The sequence below is a fragment of the Neodiprion lecontei genome, chromosome 4 (genome assembly GCF_021901455.1).
Source record: "Neodiprion lecontei isolate iyNeoLeco1 chromosome 4, iyNeoLeco1.1, whole genome shotgun sequence".
NCBI classification, from domain to species: Eukaryota; Metazoa; Arthropoda; class Insecta; order Hymenoptera; family Diprionidae; genus Neodiprion; species Neodiprion lecontei.
Window position 1 is genome coordinate 15,267,179 of NC_060263.1, and position 21,676 is coordinate 15,288,854.

At 36.4% G+C, this 21,676-nt stretch overlaps 2 protein-coding genes across 4 annotated transcripts in view; one reads left to right on the plus strand and one right to left on the minus strand.

Annotated features, from left to right (window-relative positions):
• Positions 1 to 547: 547 nt before the first annotated feature.
• LOC107226661 (low-density lipoprotein receptor class A domain-containing protein 4) overlaps positions 548 to 21,676 on the minus strand; it is a 69,704-nt gene continuing 48,575 nt past the window's right edge. For 2 of the 3 annotated variants that reach the window (XM_046738540.1, XM_046738539.1), the window contains exons 5-6: positions 7,227 to 7,487; positions 548 to 7,110 (exon numbers count right to left, since the gene is read on the minus strand). In XM_046738540.1, coding sequence (XP_046594496.1) covers positions 6,796 to 7,110; positions 7,227 to 7,487 — 576 coding nt within the window. In that variant the 3' untranslated portion in view covers positions 548 to 6,795. Of the gene's footprint in view, positions 7,111 to 7,226; positions 7,488 to 10,984; positions 11,162 to 21,676 lie in introns of all 3 variants that reach the window. The other variant, XM_046738541.1, reaches the window with a different exon arrangement.
• LOC124294183 lies at positions 11,205 to 13,032 on the plus strand. Its single transcript, XM_046738542.1, has 2 exons — positions 11,205 to 11,882; positions 12,032 to 13,032. Exons 1-2 carry the CDS (start codon positions 11,549 to 11,551, stop codon positions 12,241 to 12,243), a joined length of 546 nt encoding a protein of 181 aa, XP_046594498.1. The 5' UTR covers positions 11,205 to 11,548; the 3' UTR covers positions 12,244 to 13,032.

Sequence of the window (21,676 nt, forward strand, 5' to 3'; positions counted from 1 at the left end):
GTGCGATTACCAGTGGGTCATAAAAAGTTAGTTGCGCAGACGAACACGAGAGGCGCCAAAATACAGAACTTCCGGCCTGTCATCTGGAGGCGTGAGCTCGAACCATCAGACGCGGTCGCCTCACTAATTTTTTTTCATTAAATTAGAGTTAATAAATTATTAACCATGGTATAAGGACTTATCAAAATGTTGAATGATAAAGTAATTTGTCGTAACAATATCAGCAATAATAATAATAATGATGACGACGATGGTCATGATAATAATACTCGTTTCAAATATGGTTTTCTTTATTTTGTAGAAAACTGCGTGATATTAATATAATTGTCATTATAATTTTACACCGAATAATAATATATTTCAAAATATAATTTTTTTTCTGTGAAAACGCTGCAGCCTGCCACCAATACGACTTTTTCACGTTTTTACTCTCTTTATTAACTTTTTCTGTATATTGTTATACGTATAAAGGGACTCCAGGAGGGGTTTTCGGATAAGAAAGAAATTTCTCCCGCACCATAATTTATCAAGCAAATGGCCATCACCATTTCGTTGAAATATATGTACACAATATGTTATATACGTAGACAGGCGTGTTTTTTTTTTTTTTTTATTTACCTATTTATTAATTCATCGATTAATTAATATAACTACGTGGTGCGTATAAGTTCAAGTTTAATGAGTCAATGAGTCAGGTTATCGAAAGCCATTAAACATCAGAGAGCGGAATAGTTTCAAAGAAAGTAATGAAGAAGTTGCCCTCTTCTGCTACTGCAGGAGGTAAGAATAGACAAGCAAATGAATAAATAAATAAATAAATACAAAATACGTAAGTTAGATTGATGGATAAGTTGCAAGCGGCGGTACGGATTTTGATTCTTTTTTCCCCTGTTTTATAAATATTTTCGTCAATTCTTACTAATCTCGGCTCCACTTATGCGTATAGGTATTCTTTACATCAGTTCTGCGCGAGTCTGTGCAATGATATAGGATACAACTTAGTACATACATACTTATATTTAAATATATAATATACACACGCGTGTGTGTGGCTGTGTCTATATTCTTTAAAAAAAAAATATATATATATATTTCAGTCGGCAGTCAGATATAGGGGATCCATGCAAGATAACAGAGAAACAAAGAATGGAAGATTATACGAGAGAATAAAGCCTCTTGTTTTTTTTTTTTTTTTCTCTTCTCTTTTTCAAAGCTGCGAAGACAACGGAAATTAATTGATTACTCGGTATATACATGTTTGTGTATACATTTCTCTCTCTCGCTATATATATATATATATATATATATATATATATATATATATATATATATATATATATATATATATATATATATATATATATATATAATATACTGTATTCAATAAGAATTATATAATAGTTACGAATCACCATCATTTCATCGGTTCAATTATTCACCTCTAATATTTATTTATTATAAGATAACAGATTTTTTTTGTTTCTTTATCCTAGTTTTTCTATTCCAGTTACACACCACTTAATACGAGAGTTCGCTTTGGAAATTTGGAACACGTCTTCGTTTTTATTTATTTTTATTTGTAATCCTCACTTAATTGTAATCTTCTTCTGTCTCTCCCCCTCTTTGGGGGAATCACAATAGTATCGGAAACATCTTGATCACAAGTAGATAGCCGCTGTCTCACGTCGTAAGATATTTTTTACAGATTTGTATTCCTACTAGTGTTATTGTTATTATTATTATTATTATTATTATTATTACCCCTAGTAATTTGTTTCTTAGTACTTTAATTATAAAATCATAACTATGATCGAATATTAAATTTGTATATATAGACACATATGCGTGGATATATATATATATATATATATATATAATCATAATGTTCCTGCGCAACAACGAGCGAATTTTTCCTATTATAAAAAGTTTCAGCTGCTGCTCTTTTTCCGCGGTTTATGCGTATTTCATTATCATTATTCTTGTTATCGTTAATATATCAAATGTATCATATTATTAGTATAATTATTATAATAATCATTATTACATTTACGATCGTCAATAGTTTCAGTTCAACTATCACTATCGTAAATTTATAACTTGAAAAAACTTGTTTCGCCAAAAACGCCAGTCTGGTATTCTTTTAATTTTCGTCAACTATATTTGACGAGGGTCGATATTTTCCTTATCTCTTTTTGCATTACAGACATTAAGGCAATTGTTCGTACCCTTTGCGTCAAAAATTCATAATCAATCCACTATATGTACAACTCGTTTCGAACGCCATTAATCGCCTGAAACACCATGTTTTCCTTCTTCGATCGAATCAAGTAGATATTTTAATGGTCTAACCCAATAGATGAGTTGATTAATTAAAACTATAACAAGTTGTATCGATTGTTTATCCCCAAAAACTCAAAAAACGAGGATAAAAATTATCGCTCCAATTTCGCTTTGAGGAAATATTACACAATACTGGGTTTCTTCATCGTTGCAAACTATGCCTCCTGATATCGCGCCATGTAACATGTACTCAGAATTTCGAATTACAAGTAGTAGAGTAGCAGTAGCAGCAGTAGTAATATTAATAATGATAGTAATAACAATAACAACAACAACAACAACAACAACAACAGCAACAACAACAACAACAACAACAACAACAACAACTTACAATAATGATGACCATGATGGTGATGCTGATGCTGAAGGTGATGACGATGATGATATTTTTAACGTTATTTACACAGAAAAAAAATCGTAACGTAAAATATAAGAAGCGGTGATGGTAGTAAAATTATTAACAGTGCTGCTGATAATGTCACGTGACTATTATAACTGTAAAATGTATATTATTAGCTTTTGTTCCTTTCATTTTTTATTCCGACTGTGTTGCATATTAAAATTTCACAATCAATTACCAGTGACAAGAAAGCGAGGGCCTAGTCATTTCCGAGTATACTTGCTCCTTACTTAAGGCAGTAACCTGATTTAACTTATTTTGCTCATCTATCCCAAGACTCGTCGTTATTCATCGTCGGCGATGAGATAATTGTACATTTTTCCTATACCGAGGAAATAAGAGAGAAAATAGAAAGAACTATTTTTTTCACTGGCTTCCGGTTCCTCGAATCCAAGTCAGTGTTATACGAATTTTTGAAATTTTTATTATCTGATGTTCACATAATTGGTACTTGTAAGCCTTGTAATTGATCGTGCAATTCTTGGTACATGTAAGAAGAAAAGCAAACAAAAAAATTAAATAACACTAAAATAAATGATGTCGATATATCAGAAGTACGTTTATTTTTCCCTCCCTCGTTGACCTGCTTATTTTACATTTTCTATTGTTGTGCAATAATTTATACACGGGCAACGCTATTCAGAGTAACGCTAACGAGAAATACTAGATAGAGGAAACCTTTTGTGTCAAAAATGAAAAACGGAAAAAAACAAAAGAAAATCGAAAGAACAAGACTTACAAACGCGTTTTTCGATCAGTCGCTTTTATTGATTCATTCGGTTATTTATTTATTTACTCATTTATTCATTTCAAATTCATCTTTGTCAAGGCATAGTTAGTCCGTTTGATCGGAACTGTGGCCTATACTTACGTAATAACAATAGTAATAATAATAATAGCATATAATAATAATAGTAATAATGATAGTATTGCCCATTAAAAAATAATAATGATAAAATTAGTATTATTATTACCAATTGTAATAAGAATAATAATATTAACGTTATTAATAATAATAATTATGAAGGTACCAGGATATTGTATAAGAATGTCAAGAAGCAAGGTGCGCCATCACAAGGCGATCGAAGTGAATAATGGTAATCCTGTGTGTGATGGAGCTATAGACAGCAATTACTTCATCTTCAGGTGTAGTGAATAATTTAAGAAAAACCAACAATTCGTGAGCGAATTGTACGTTATGAGATATTTAATCGAATTATAGAAAATAAGTAAAAGAGCCCGAAAAAGAAAGGAGAAAAAATAAAGAAGAGTTCAATCAACTGTGACGTTGTATTTCGTATTATATTCCGTAGCCGTAAACATCTGACATCCAGCTTCAGAATGTGTGTTTTCGTGTTTATGTTTCGCAGTGACTCCGTCTGGTGTGGTACATTCATCGTTTGCCGTCATTCGTCTTTATTTATTCATTTCTTGTATTCTGTTGACTCATTTTTTCTTTTCTTTTCTTTTTTTCTTTTTCTTGTTTTCTTTTTACCTTTAATCTGTTTATTATATACGTATCAGCTTATATACACATACACATATGCGTGTATGGGTACACGTATATGTACATATATATTCTTTTTTTCATCGGAGAATCATATTGTTATTGAACTACCTAGCTTAATATTTACAATGTTTTACTTTTTATTTGCTCTTGGCACTACATAGATTTCCTCATTTCATCTGTCTTTCCATATTTTTCATACTATGTATTTTATTCTCACCTTCTTGTTCCCGCCGATCTTACTTCCGAAACAATTTACCTCCTTTCGTTCGTATTTTGCTCGCAGAAACATTCGCAACATTTGTCGTAATGTAATCACTATTGTAATCATTATAACTATTAATATTATTATTATTATCGTTATCATTATTATTATTAACATCATTATTCACTTATTAGTTCAATTTATTCTCGTACGTTTCTCTGCGCACGTATTCGAATATTCACGGGTGAAAATCGATATCGTAATTTCTGCTAAATATATATATATATATATATTTATATATGCTATAAACTGCGACTGCAATGCCAATCAACGATTTTTTGTTTTTTAAGTCTTTATTCAATTCATTTAGTTTTTTATTTAATTTACGCCTTTATTCAATTTCTCTTCTCTCGAATTCGTTCATTTCAATGGAAAAATACGTCAACACCAGAGTATTTCGACAATCGTCCAAGCACGTCCCCATCCGTCATCCGATACATCACGTATTTCGCCAGTTTTTTTCTTCTTTCTCCTCATTTTCTCTTCGATCTTGTATGTGTAATTAACATAATTGATATATTCGATCATCGAATGTGTTTTTCTTCTTCTGACATATCACCTGTCATTCACATCCACACTCGCTCGCTACTTCTTCCCTTTTCAGATAGGAATAACCAAAGATCACAGGCTGAGCGACGGTGACAGCAGAAATACGCGCGTCAGGCAAACTCATCCATCAATAATTATATCTATTTACACTGTCGTAGGTTTCAATTTTATTATCTCTCTTTCACTCATTTCTTTACCTAATTAATACAATTTTCATTCTCTCTCTCTCTCTCTCTCTCCCGTTTTCTCTACTGTAACTTTGGACTTGTTTTGAGATCTATATTAATAGACTGGCCTCTCATGTGTAATTAAGCTATTATCGTACACCCCAGCAACTCGTAATACGCGTCAACAGAGTATCTGGATTGCAATGTGTAAAAGAAAAACCAATATAAAAAGAACGTCGAACCCCTTCCGTCTCCGTCAGTTCTTTACGATCGTTCGTCACTTTTCAACTCATAATACCATCTCACAAGTTTCATTTCTCAATTTTTTTTCTACTCTTTCCTTCTTCCTATTCTCTTTGTCAAATTTTAATTCGTTATACCTATTAGCAAACAGATTCAACGTCAAAAGAAAAAGAAGAAATGAAAGGAATGAAAAAAATCTACTACTAACAAAACGAGATTTGAAGCCAGCTCGTAATGTTGTTAATTAATCGTAACGAAATAGGTAATACAGTTTTACAGGTTTTATGTGTGCATGAATGTATGTAATGTATTTTTCCCTATTATTTAGCATTGTTTTAGTGAATATGAGAAAATATGCACCGATATTGGAGGTTGAGAAATATGGAGAATAAAATTCAATTACTTTATTTTATTTATATTCAATTACTTCATATATATATATATAATAATAATAATAATATATACCATAAGTTTGACTCTGTCAGAATGAACTTAGGTTTTATTATTATTACCTTTCTTTCTTTCTGTCTTTTCTCTTTCGCTCTCTCCCTTTCGCTCATCATACGTAATTATCATTACAATAATAATTATTATTACTACGACTATTATTATTATTATTATTATTATTGTTATTATTGTTGTTGTTGTTGTTGTTGTTATTATTGTTGTTATTATCATCATCGTTATGAATTCCCTAATATAAGGAATCAAGAATAAAAGTTTTACAATTATCATTATTACATCTGCATCTTCGGCTTAGCGTCGTTTAACAGTATTTTACACCTGCACCTTGGTTATTTCAATATTACATACACGTGCACATAATGAATTTATGCAAATAAAACAAAAAAATCTCACATCCAGCAATTACAATCTTGCCTCGTGGTCGCGTAAAATTTGTCACGGTCTCATTTTCCTCCTTGACTTACGTCGAAGGGACGAAGGGAAGAAAATCGAAATTTCAGATATCTCGTGCCTTTTTCTGCTCTCTATCTTCATCATCATCTTTTTCTTCTTTTTTCTCAGTATTCCTTTCACTTGAGAAAATCATTCTGCCGGAGTGTGATAATCCTTCAACTATTATTTTGTGATGAGAGTTGATTGGGAGTCAGCCTTTTATTCGTTAATTTTCGCCACCTCTTGCCGCGGCCGTTTCGTGATCATCGTTGAACGTTGAAACTCAAATAATTAGGAACAACTAAGCCAAGCGCAGCCACATCGACGGCATAATTATCATCGACGGCGAGGCGACAACAGCGTAATAAAATTTTTTACTTAAACCCAGGCAAGAAGTAATCGTGCGCGAGCACACAACCGCCAAGGATCAGACGTGTTGATGAGTTTCGTCAGTTTCGCACGGCACTACCGTAAGACTAGACAAATTACTCAGATTACTACTCGACTCGGAGTAGCTGGAAAGGGTTGGCCTCCTCGGCACGATAACCGAGGGCGTCGAACTACCGGAGTTTGGAAACTTTCTGAATACTTTGAGGAGTGAACTGCCGGCACTGTGACACCGCACTATTCTGTCCGGGGTGTCAAGCAGGGCCGCCTGACTCCTGTAAGCAGGCGGACTCTCACTGTCGAATACTGTCCGATTTGGCGGCGGCCTAACGCACTTCTGGTAAATCTCACTCTCCTGAAACAAGCCGACGACGGAGAATTAAAAATGAGAAACAAAGAGAAGATAAGGGAAGAAGGGGGGGAAAAAAAACCAAACGGCTCTGCAAATTTCAACAACCTGCGATTCCTCACCTGCTCGGGGTCGCGAAGATGAAGTCCGGCGTGCGCTCCGTAAGGTCGCTCCTCGCCGTCGGGTAGCTGCAACCGGGGCGGAAGGTCCAGGGCCAGATCCTGGCGTACGCTGCTCGCCCTGACCGCCCGATCCTTCGTCGCGGCGACGACGTCGTTTTCTACTCTCGAGGTCGGTCCATCCTCCTGGAGGCTTCCCCCGAGCCCGCCGCGACCTCCTCGACCACCGCTTCCCACCTCCATTCCACCGCTAACCGACAGCATCTGAAATATAACGACATACTTGAAAGATCGGTAATCGGGAGTATGAAAAACTGATTGCGAGGTAGGAAGTGTAATGTAACGATTAGGTACGCGTTCATTCTTTCTCACATTCATTTTTCCGACGACACGATAGAACTATGTACGTATATAAGATTTACCCTCGATTAGTAATTGCGGATCTGCGATCTCATGATATTTATGCTATACGCACTTTGGCGTGCGCAGACGATAATATATGTGTATATTATTAGACGCGAGATTACAAGGGGAGGCGGAGGAGGTAAAGGACGTTAATATTGCTGATTAGTCGCCGCTGGAAGACTATAATAAAATGTAGGCACATAAAAGCTGAATATTGTTGCGTATCGTACGAGACAAACGTTCAGCAGTCGATGTGCGTCAAGTATGAGGTACCTGAACTCTCCAAGAGAGATTGCAGAAAGTGTGTGAAAGAGAGAAATAGAGACTCGGTTGCAAAAACACAAGGACATGCATACGTACATACATCCATTCGTCCACAGTTGCAATGAATTCCAGGGTTATCAATGGAGGTCTCTGTCCGTTCAAAAAGACGACAACACGCAGTTAAGGCAGACGTTATACGGCGAGATATCGCAGTGTGTTTTGACTATCAGTTTCGCGGTGTATAATAATATAGGTATGTATAATATAAGTGCTCTGCACGCGTAAGAGCGAGCAGCATTGTGAATGTGGCAAGATGAAGGAGAACAATACTATAAGAGTGGTAATAATAGAATGGAAAAAAAAAGTTAAAAGAAAAAGAACCGCTCGATCGTGATTAGTTTTTATTTAAGCTTGTTTCGTCGGTCATTGTGGTCGTCCAACTAGTCTGCCCGGTTGCTGTCGTTATAACGTCTGGCTACGATAACGGATAACACACAGGCATAACGATAAATACACACGGGCCTGCAGCAGTCGACACAAACGATGAGAACTGTCCGTGCAAGCAGATACCGACTTCGCAATCTCCCGGCTAACTCACTAACTCAGTCTAAAACCCACACGCGCAACTCTATAACTGCAAATGCAGTCTCTAAAAGATAGAAGGCTCCAAACAGATTATATGTATACCTCTTTTCTCTCCTTTATACCGCACGGCTGCGGCGGAATTACACACGAACAATACAAGAGTTGCAGAAATACATACATACATACGTGTACATTAGTTTCGCAAATCTTTGTATAACCATTTTTCGAAAAACACACTCACTCTCACTCCCTGGACGCTACATGTATAACAATATCTGTTTGTTCAACTAGTGGCAACGCGTGGAGAGGCGGAGCTTCGTTCCCATATGCTTTTCTACAGGGCAGGTCAAAGACCCAAAAATTGAAAGCCAACCACGTCAACAACTGAGCGATTTAACCGCTTATATGCCGAATTAATTTTTCACACCAAATACTTGAACGGATTCGCAGCCAGCCCCGTGCGTGAATTCATGGTGGGCACAAAAAATTCCTTGATTTTTCCCTGACTAAAATTCGAACCAATAACGCCATTTCGAGTGTCTAACAAACAAAGCTTCGAGTAAATACGTTTTCAAAAACATGTTTATGATCTATTTAATGGTCATGGAACCGAGCACGAAAAAACTAAGTATTCTTCGAATTTCGTGAGAAAACCTTTCTTCTTTACCGTTCCATCACACCGCCATAGAATACTTCGTCTTTTGCCTAACTTCCCGGTTTTCCCTGACCAGTGGCTTGCACCACGAAATTGGAAACTCAAAGACTTCAAACTCGCTGTTACCTGTGATTAAAAGACATGAATATGATAATCCTCCGGAGAAGGCGTTCAGAGTGTGGATTTCTTCTTCTGCTCGAATAATGGAAAAATCATCACGATTGATCCGAGAGATTTTCGAGGATTGCATGCAGCCAGCGCGATTAACGGCAGAAGTTTAGAAAATTCTGACTGACGGTCCGTGATTCACCGTCGCTTCCCTCTTATCCGCAGAGAAAGAAGAGAGTGAGAGTGCAGCATCTCTCGTCGACCCCATAACGCCGGTTTGAGAGCGACTAGCGATGGGGTCAGGAAAATATACAACCGACTCCAACACTGCGGGGTGCGTCAGACGTACCCGATCCATGCATCATCCAAACGCAGCGACACCCCTTCTTGTTCGTGGATGTAAGATTTTATCATTCGTCCTGCAGCGTTGTGCAGCAGTATTAAAAACAGCGGGGGGGGGGGGGGGGGGGGGGGCCGCGTGGCGCGAGAAAAAGGGAAATTAAGTGCACCACCAGCAGCAGTAGCAGCACAAGCGGCAACGGGACTGTACTTATTGATCGGCCAGGTCGCAACGCAACCGTTGAGTTTGGTTTAGTTCCGGCGATGATGGCCTCTGGTGCATCTGGTGCATCGTATCCGAGGATGAGACGGCCGTCCCGTAATAGACCGGCATCATTCTTTCATTCATTCATTCATTCATTCATACGGAGTGTATTTTCTATTATCGAGTTGCGCGAAGCACGAACGCCACCGAGATATTAGATATTCTCCATCGCTCATGTATAATACATATTTATGTATATATACCCATAGATGTGTGCGTGAACGATGACAGAGTTCCGAGTGCGAGCAAAAATCTTTCGATATCTTCTGATCCGGTAGCCACAGCATGATAATTAAATATCTCTAATCTAAAACGTTTTAAACAGTCAGCAGGGGAGACGAGAACACGCTAGCGAAGTTCGCGTTTCACGTGATTTGTTATTTATCATTGATTACACATTTATTCTCTTCAACGTCGAATGAGATTTATATTTATGGATATATGCACACGGTCACACATCAGTTACCCGTGTTCCGGTCGTCATTGTAATGTTCGTCAATGACTGTCGGCCAAGGATTTCGTGTATACCTACAGTAAATGTGCAGTGAATAATCAATAGCGGAAAAAAAGGAAAGAACAACAAGCGCTGAGTAATTGCGCGACCTTTTGACACGCGGATGAGCCATAGACATATAACGTACTGCGTAACAATGTGTGTGTATAATTGTATATATGTATATATGGATAATCGTTTTTTCAACGGGTAATCGCGTTGAGTGAGTTGCTGTGCCTTCCAAAGACGGGCGACAGTTTTTCAAATTGGGAAATTGAAAAACGACACGACGTCGATTTTACCGTCTCCGATATCGAGACGAGCCCAACGAGAGTCGTCGCGCGTTTAATTCGATTGAACCGATCCGCAGGTATCGGAGTTTCTACTCGCTCTATTCGCGCTTATCATTTAACGACACGAAGCCGTGATAATATCTCGCTGTCGTTTCATCCGATTTTGTTGATGTTCGGTTCGTCGGAGGAACTGCGACTTGAAGACAACGAGGAAAGGATGCGAGATAATTTTTAATTCGTCAATATAAAATTGAGGAATATTATATTACACATAATACAATTCGCCTCTTATATATTGTACATGAGATAAAAATAATATACAACATTTATGTATCCAGCACATATTATGCCTACCATAACGTACGTGTAACACGGTAATAAAATACAGTAGGTCTTTATCGCAAAGCCTCCCAAGCTCCTCCCACTCCTCATTTGAGTAAAATACGCGACACCGAAGGCCGGAGACGACGCGCAACTATAGAAGATCTCGGCTGGTGTCCGTTCCTCGAGACTCGACCTCTTAAGGCATAACTACGGACCGAACGGTTCCAAAAGTTAATCCACTTGCTGTATTTTTCAATAATTGCAATGCAAAAATAAAATCAGTCGTAGGGTCTCAATTGATTCAATCTTATGTATTGATGCATATATGTTTATTATAAATGACTGATATGCTATTCAAGGACGAGAAAAGTAATGTTCTGCATACGCGATTTCCCGAATCTAGCGTCAACTTTTGATCTAGTACAGTTGACTCACACTCGCCCATGACTACATCGATAGGCGCATACATGAACAACGCGCGGAGACCAATCGTGGCAACACCGCAGCGTCGGCCACCACGGAGTCGCTAGTACCGTGTGTATACCAGAGACCGTTGTGCGTACTGTGATTTTTCTACGAAACAAAAGTGTGGTTATGTTGAAAGTGAATACAGAAAATTTGGTACGGTATAAAGGGAAATGGAAAAAAAAGACCGTGGTTGCTGGTAGATTGAAGCTCATTGAGCGGAATAAAGAAACGCCAGATGTGGCACGTGTCGAAAAACCAACGACCATCCTCCGTGGCATGCGATTGATCGATCCTAATGAAGTCAACAAAAACATGATATGCAGCAATTGTAAAAAACAATTGTCATTTAATCATATCGTGGAAGAAAAAACAATGGGCTTTCACTACATTTGGACTATGAGATGTGATACTTGCTCCACGCTAACGAAATGCCACTCAAGCAAGTCACACTTCAACGACGGTCATCGTTATTATGCAATTATTATCTGCTCTTCGATATTTTCTCCTCATAACTAATCAATTATGCATACATAAAGTGAATATTTTCAATTTTGTCATTGGAAATGAGAATCTAACCTCAAAACCTAACCTCAAACTGCGAATTCATAGGTGCCGTTCGCTCCGGAGCAGGATGCAATGCACTGAGGAAAATTGCAATGTGCATAGATATGCCGGTCTTGAGTGAGGAAACATACAAGCGGTATGAACGTGAAATCGGTCCACTCATCGAAGAAGCTGCCAAGGACAGTTGCCGAGGTGCAGCGGCGGAGGAACGAAATTTAGTCATAGAGCATATCGATACGTTGCGTGATAAATTGTAAGCTCTCTGTCGTTGTGACAAAACATTTCATTCTCTTGAATGGCATAACTAAGATTTTTTTCATGAAAAGGATATTGGTGGAATCATTGCACAACAAACAAGGATACTGCAGTATTATCATAAAAAATAATAGTTCCGTATAAAATTTCCGTTTTATCGTACCTGAATTCGTACTATTCATGTCAAAAATCTATTTATAATTTTTCTTACTCAATTGTATATAAGTCAACAAGTTTGGCATTAAATTAATAAGTAGTTGTAAGCACCTCGCAGCATGAATTGTACATACAAATATACTGTTAGATTTCAATGATTAATTCCAAACCATGGTAAAGTTTGCACCGTTGGAATGCAACGGAATTCTGTTTTTTCTTGAGCCGAGCTCGAGATTCTCATTCAATATTTGGTCAGGACAATAAAACGATTCGTTTTCAAGATCCGAAGACAAATCGGTATGAAAATTTTCATGGTTTTTGAAATTGAACGAACAATTTAAGAAAAAAACGTATTTTTCGTTGGACCTCAACTTTTCAAACTTCAGTGTCATAATTCCAACAATATCGTATTCGTGAATGAATACATTAGTTTAGTGATTTGAAACAGAGATCTGTATAAAAAAAATTTTATTCACACACCAAACGTTATAATAGACAAATGAAAATAATATTGAACAATTATATGAATAAAAAAATATACAGCGATTACACCAAACCTTGAACCCCTCAATCTCTAATATAGTATGAAATGTACAAGACCAATACAAAAATAAACAAATGTAACACATACAGAATAAGAAAACTCGAAAGGTGAAAAATGCATTGTGATTGGTTTTTTTTGTTATTCAAAATTTTTAGGCCTCAGGAAATATCGGACGAAATTTACCCCCTCGCAGACTTCATGCGGCCTAAGACCGACGATACCGATAGACTAGATTTTGATAACGCCCTGAGTCATGTCATAAATATAATTGTATCGTATGACATGGGATGGAGTAAGCGTGGTAACGGACGCAGCTACGATAGTCTGAACGGGTACGGCGCAATAATCGGGCTCCTCAGCAATAAAATATTAGATTTGGCAACGCGCAATCGTAAATGCAAAAAATGCGATCTAGGATATCCAAAAGAAGATCATGACTGTCGGCAAAATTATGATGGCAGCGCCAAGGCCATGGAAGCGTCTGTTGGAGCTCAATTAGTCAATCGCAGCAGTATTCTCAAGGAGGCAGGGCTCGACATTCGAGTTGTCATCGGGGATGAAGACTGTTCAACGATAGCAGCAATACGCCGAGAGAGATCTCAGCACATTTTCAAGCTGGCCGATTCCAATCATGTGACGAAAAATTTTTCTAACGAGTTATATGCACTGCGTTCTCGTTTCTCTGAACTCGGAGGAAAAAATGTCATTAAGCATATAAAAACTTGTTTTGCGTATTGTTGCGCGTAGAACGAAGGAAAGACCGCCGATCTTGCAGCTGCATTGCATAAATTGCCTGACCATTTTTTTTATAACCACAAAAATTGTGGAATATGGTGCGCACGTAGTTCGGAAAAAAATGGCCAACATAGAGTGCAATTGAAAAATAGTCAATTATATGAGCAATTGATGAAACTGCTGAAGAAATATGCAGATAATGCTTCGAAATTTGCAGTACGCGCGTCCAGCCAAACTAGCGAGAGTGTGAACTCAATGATGGCTCGAAAATCACGTAAGTGCGCCTGTTTTCTTTGAGCGAATCGTGCGATTATCGCTATGCAGCTTGTGTTTGTTCTCTGAATGAACGTGAAAAATATGTGTGTGATGTGAGAAAAAAGGCACAAATGACACCGGGTGTCTTCACATCAGAATTGGCGAAAAGAAGCGATGCAATACGAAAAGCTAGATCAACTCGAGAGAAATTGCCCGCTGCAAAAGCTAGACGGAAGCAATTGCGCGTAGACAGGGAAAATTTACGAAAAAAACGTAAAACAGCAGAAGGAGTGCAATATCAGTCAGGTTGTGGTTTAGAGTTTGACACAGACATCGCTTGTACAAATTACTCTGATCCGTCCGAAAACAAACTTTTAAAATTAATTCCCGACAACTACGAAGTAATATATTTTGACCTCGAAACTTCTGGATTGTCTCACTCTTCAGACATACTGCAAATTGCAGCTAAGTCTTAGAGTTTCAGATTCTGCTCATATGTAAATCCAACGCAAGTAGTAGACGCGAGAGCATCTGCAATTACTGGGTTGAACAATGTGGCAGGGGAATTGCATTTACATGGTCAAAGAGTTGATTCAATCCCCATTAAAGATGCGCTGTTTGCTTTTTATGAATTCTTAAAACTATTTAAAAAACCTTGTCTACTTGTTGCTCACAATGCCACATTTGATGCAAACACGTTTAGTCCTTGCTGTCAACGGTCATTCGATGACTGAAGAATTCCAATTAGTTGTCGTTGGCTTTTCAGATACGTTGCCATTATTGACAAAAATTTATCTCGAGCGAAAGGGACCAGGAATGTTCAAGCTAGAGAAATTAGCTGAAGATATTCTAAATTTAAAGACCAACACACGTTTTCACGATGCATTATATGACGTAGAAATACTGGAACAACTCAGCGTTGTTGCTATTGACATTGCCAGTTTCTTTACAACATGCAAACGATTTACTGAAAGATTAAATAATTGCATACATAACATAAAAGTTGCGATGGCATTGCCTTATTTGGAGCCGTTAAAAAATGTTATATCGGCAGGAATGCTCAAAAAAATGGCCAGCGCTGGTATTACGTACGACAGACTGAAAGAAGTTCAAAAAACTAGTGGAAAAAATGGAGTCGTTAATTTATTATCAGAACGAATAATCAATAAGAAGCCTCTAGTCACCGATAGTAAAAGAATATTACTGGCTCTTACTGATTTTCTTGCAAAGAACGTTAGTTAGCGTAAATTGATTTACGCGAACGAGTGATAAGCTGTAATATGCTTGTGATAGTTTGTTACATTTGTAAGACGAAAGATCTATGCCGTTATAAAGATTTTCTTCAGTTTTGGATTTGTTATTCACTGCATAGTTTACTTTTCTACTGATGAATAAGAATTCTCGACCTCGTATATAATCTATTATAGAATCTTGGTGATCGGTCAATTAAGTAAACGTATTTTTATCTAACGTTTCGACCCGGATATGGGCCCTCCTCAGAACGAATTATTTATTTAACTGTCAAGAACAACAAAAAATTTTTTTATAAATAATAATACTAGAAGTAATCAGACATTAAATATTGTAGATGTAATACTCTTAGGGCTATTATATATTATTGGTTAGTAAGAACATTTTGATTAATTGAAAAAAGAATGGCTTTAAGTGTTATTTACCTTTTTTTTATAAGTAAGTGGACTAAGATGTAGTCGAATTCACAATTTACAATTAGTGGAGACAATGTTGTTTGAGTGACGGTAGTCAATGTCAATCTTCTAGTTATTTTACATGTAGGAGTTAATAGTTGGAAGTCATTAATTAAAAAGATTAAAGAACTATGTTTCTTCACAGTCAGTATGTCATTGTGTTAAAAGGTTTTTAAAGAAGATCTTTTTAGCAGTAAAATTAATTTGCAAGTGTCCGAGAAGTGGAGGTAGGCTCTTTATGACTATGTTCCACACGTCTAACCAAAAATTATTGTTGGTTGAACCGATTGGGTCAACAGGTGAATAACGACTGATGGGAGAAACAAATATGATCCAGAGTGAAGGTGAACCTAATATAAACAATTATACAGAAAAACAATAAATATTTTGTGAAAAAAAATTATGTAGAAAGAACTGTGTTATGGGGACAAAAAATTTTTTTGTATCTGGTTAAGGTTAAACAATATTTGTTGTGTGGGCGGAGATTAGAGGTTTGTAAATATTACTTAAATGTTCAACATCTTGTCTAAGATTAACGGAATTGGTGTGACCTACAATGTTGCACATTTCAAGTAATAGTCTTTTATAATAATTGTGTTCTTCACAAAGGATGTTTGTATTGTCGTAATTAAAAGTATGTTGTTTATCGATACTATGTTTTGTTAGAGCCGTGTGACGTTCTTCAATCACATGTACATTGCGTTGGTGTTCCCTGATTCTGGTGTTAAGGTGGCGGCCAGTTTGACCTATATAAACTTGGTTGCAATCATTGCAAGGTATTTTATACACAACATTGGATCGTTTGCCCATGGGGCAAAAAAACCTGGTCACAAAGATATCTGAATTTTAATTCTCACCATCCAATGTCCTACAAAATAGGCACCATCATTAACCTAGTAAACCGAGCCATCAAACTTTCTAGTACAGAGTTCCAGGAAAAAAACCTGTCGCTCATATACAATATACTAAGATGGAATGATTACCCTCATGGCCTATTACACCAACATATTAATAAGAGACGCACCTACATCAACAACTTACCTGACAATAATATTGACTCTGCTCCCGCAGACGATAACAATAGACCTGCTACTACATATATTCCCATCCCATATGTATCTGGTCTCTTTGAGTCTCTGAACCGCCTATTCGCCAAACATAATGTCAAGTTTGTTGGAAAAAATTCAAAAGATTTACAACTAGTTTTTGATACGGGAAAAGATAAGATCCCCATGGGCAAACGATCCAATGTTGTGTTATAAAATACCTTGCAATGATTGCAACCAAGTTTATATAGGTCAAACTGGCCGCCACCTTAACACCAGAATCAGGGAACACCAACGCAATGTACATGAGATTGAAGAACGTCACACGGCTCTAACAAAACATAGTATCGATAAACAACATACTTTTAATTACGACAATACAAACATCCTTTGTGAAGAACAAAATTATTATAAAAGACTATTACTTGAAATGTGCAACATTGTAGGTCACACCAATTCCGTTAATCTTAGACAAGATGTTGAACATTTAAGTAATATTTACAAACCTCTAATCTCCGCCCACACAACAAATATTGTTTAACCTTAACTAGATACAAAAAAAATTTTTGTCCCCATAACACAGTTCTTTCTACATAATTTTTTTTCACAAAATATTTATTGTTTTTCTGTATAATTGTTTATATTAGGTTCACCTTCACTCTGGATCATATTCGTTTCTCCCATCAGTCGTTATTCACCTGTTGACCCAATCGGTTCAACCAACAATAATTTTTGGTTAGACATGTGGAACATAGTCATAAAGAGCCTACCTCCACTTCTGGGACACTTGCAAATTAATTTTACTGCTAAAAAGACCTTCTTTAAAAACCTTTTAACACAATGACATACTGACTGTGAAGAAACATAGTTCTTTAATCTTTTTAATTAATGACTTCCAACTATTAACTCCTACATGTAAAATAACTAGAAGATTGACATTGACTACCGTCACTCAAACAACATTGTCTCCACTAATTGTAAATTGTGAATTCGACTACATCTTAGTCCACTTACTTATAAAAAAAGGTAAATAACACTTAAAGCCATTCTTTTTTCAATTAATCAAAATGTTCTTACTAACCAATAATATATAATAGCCCTAAGAGTATTACATCTACAATATTTAATGTCTGATTACTTCTAGTATTATTATTTATAAAAAAATTTTTTGTTGTTCTTGACAGTTAAATAAATAATTCGTTCTGAGGAGGGCCCATATCCGGGTCGAAACGTTAGATAAAAATACGTTTACTTAATTGACCGATCACCAAGATTCTATAATAGATTACTTTTCTACTCTACGTTGAGTATAAATCTGTGTAACAAAACATGATGTCAAATAAAAATGACTGAGAATAAAAGCATGTGATTAATTATTTCTCTTAGTGAAAAATTGTCCGTTTTTATGTATATTGTCACCGAATCTAATTGGTGAATATATATAGTAGGGTACATATAAATACATTGGGGATAGCAGTGGGCAAAGTCTCAGAATGGATGATGTAGTGTACATGTATACACACCGCGCGCAGTCGCAGAGTTGATGTGACAGTGTACACGTAAATACAACCGACAGTGTCTCACTGCAACGTTGCCGCGACGCTCCCCTCTCGACCGTTGTGCGAGAAATTTCGTGATAAATGTTGAACTTTGTGTGCGTTTATCAAAAAGTCCTATGACTGAAAAAGTTTAAATCCAAGACAAAAAAATTCTAATTTTTTTTCTCTGTCAAATGTTAGTTTTTCATCAGATTAGCGCGGCTCAGTTAGTTGTGACAACAAAAAACGTATGCGTTTGATTGGCCTGGTATGGGGAAGACGTGTCAGCAGTACTGACTTTAACCGTGATTTTCTCGTTAATCTATGAGACAATCGTGTTGAAAATTTGTAGAGATATTAACCACTACTCGAATTAAAAGTAGGAGAAATTTTAGCTCGCTTATGCGAGATCATTGCGTTTCATCAAAAACGACACGTGACCTTATTGTGCGTAGGAATTACACATACTCCGTGGTATATTCATTGAGAGGTTGAACGATGCGGAAAGAAGAGGAGAGATTGAATTGAACGATTCTTACGGGTTATTATACATTGTACTTTGGATATTATCTTCAAAGCCATTACACCCCGGCACTTAATACCATATATTTTCTACACGCACGCTATCGCAGACTTCTTTTATGATAACATGTTTCATTTTATTTTTTTCCTATCCCCCGTCATTTTTTCATTCGTTCTAAAGGACTATTTAAGGAGCTACGACTAATCCGCCGAGGTCGAGGCGTTATTTGATTCTCGCGTAATCAAGTTTCAAAATAAATATGGGTCATTCCATGTCAAATCGACCAATGGTTGTACTCGACCCCTTTTGTTTTGGATGAAATTTGATCAGAAGTTTTCATTCATCATACGAAGAAGTTCTGCCAAAGGAAATAAATTAAAAATTTTTTATTCAAAAGTTACGCAACTTTTAAAATTTCACTATTTTTCCTGTTTTTTAAACTTATGCTTCAAAGATCTCGAAAACTATTATAATTACTGCAATGATCTGAGCTAGATTTTCAAGGGGATACTCGAAGCTACCAAAAAAAGGACATATAAGGATATATAAACAACAAACTGCGTGAATTCTAGAAGTACGGCCATCACGAATATAATAGAGACCTCTGGAAAGTTTCACAGTAAATATCTAGTAGAAAAATTTTAGTAGCAAACATGAGATGGCAGAGTGTGTCACTTCTTAACTGATACAAATGTACATTTAATTACCAAATGAATTTAAACGACATATTAATTATTTTTTCATATACTCTATAACCTTAAAATAAATATTTGTGCCTTAAAATTGAAAATTACAAGTGAATTCATCATTGTTTTATTCAGTCAGTGCCAAAGAAAAAAAAATTTTTTCTTCAAAATTCAAAAATTTATATTTTTTGAAAGAAAAAAAAACCCATCTCAAAAATTTCAGGATCTTTTGAGATCAGTTAGAGGTACTCCAGAAAAAAATTGGAGCGAAAAATTTAATGGCGGTCATCGATTTTTACAACGTTGTAAATTCCAAAATTCTGCAAAAAAAAACGATTTTATGAAAAATTTTTTTAAAAAATTTTTTTTTTTGGTAGCTTCGAGTATCCCCTTGCAAATCTAGCTCAGATCATTGGAGTAATTATAATAGTTTTCGAGATCTTTGAAGCATAAGTTTAAAAAACAGGAAAAATAGTAGAATTTTAAAAGTTGCGTAACTTTAGAATAAAAAATTTTTAATTTTTTTCCTTTTTGCAGAACTTCTTTGTATGATGAATGAAAACTTCTGACCAAATTTCATCCAAAACAAAAGGGGTCGAGTACAACCATTGGTCGATTTGACATGGAATGACCCATATATATATTTTTTTAGTTTCAATTTGGTACAAGAATACGCCTGTTAAAATTTGAGGGCTTAACGAAATACGGTTGGTGCTTCATTCCGATTCGTATGACTAGATAAAGCTAACAGAAGATTCACAGACACACTTTTGTAGAGAATTGAACGATCTTCGAAAAAAATCTGTTATCATATCATGACAAATCTACTCTTTCGAAAGTTGGTCAAGGTGCTTAAGTAACTTTTGACCTTCATTAAACTATAGGGCGATTATGGTCCGTAACTACATATCCGTACATCACACCACATTTATTTGACAGGTCTGCTCACGGAGCATAAAACGCATTATATTGTATGCGTACATATAACGCAGGACACGGCGTGAAGCGATCAAACTGAAAGAAAAAAAAAAACCCCGCAACTACACGTGTATAGTTAATATTAAGACTTGTAGTTTGTTACAAAAACAAACCTATAGGACAATACTTTTGTTCCGTTCTCGTTGTTGTTGTTGTTGACAAAACGAATTCTATATTATAAACGTATGCACAGAAGCGGCGAGATCGGCTGGCGAAGAAGAGTGGAGGTGAAAAGAAGAAAAGAAAAAACATATACACAGGCATATAGAGATTGTACGTGCATGCGCGCACACACACACACACACACACACACACACACACGTTGTATGTGTCGAAGCGAAAGCGGCGGAGGCGGCAATTGACGCACGTGTCGTCGTTAGACGGGGCCAACTGGTGTTTGTACAGTTTGTTACCGTTTGCTTAGTCTGTGTCTGGATAAATCTGGAACACCACGGCACCAGAGCCTCAAGGCCTTCTTTCCTTCCCTATAATAGATACATACACCGTAGGTACGCTCTCGAAGCCAGACCGGCAGGCCTCACCGCCACCCCGTTTTTCTTTCTTTACTTTCTCTCGATCTTGCACGTATACCTCCACCCCTTGAATTGATCAGGCTGGGAATTTTGTAACGTTATTGTAATCATGCGTGATTAGGAAAAAAAAAAACTCGTCATGTTGCAATTTTAGGAAACTGTTGACAAAAGTGTGATCAAACTCAGATTTTGTAACTTTCAACTTTTCCAGTTATTTCAAAGGGTGCATAATAGTAATTTTTCTTGCGGCATTTCGATACGGTAACGTTACTAACTTCAGCTTCGTTTGAATTTTAAATTTTCTCAACGAGACTACCGGATACATACGTTAATCCGTACAGCATGTAATTTACATACATCGCCAGAAAGATGACAATTTCGGAAATCTAGTTAATCAATATTCCAGAAAAATCTACAAGCATATTTGCAATGTGATTGAAGTTAGTAACGTTACTGTAACAACGATAGATATTGAGGAAAAATCGTTACTCCGTATCATCGGAATTGTCTGAACTTTGGTAAACCATACCGAACCAAATATACCCAATTGTTAAAAAGCCAACTCTTCGAAAGTCATTCTGAAATTGCAAAATAATGAATTTCTTACTGAGATTTCGTAACGTTAACGTTGCTTACTTATCAACCTCTTTATTTACTGTTAAAATATCGCTTTCCTTTCACGTATACGACGATAGTACATACATAGGTATATTTCGTTGTACGAAATGCGGGTAA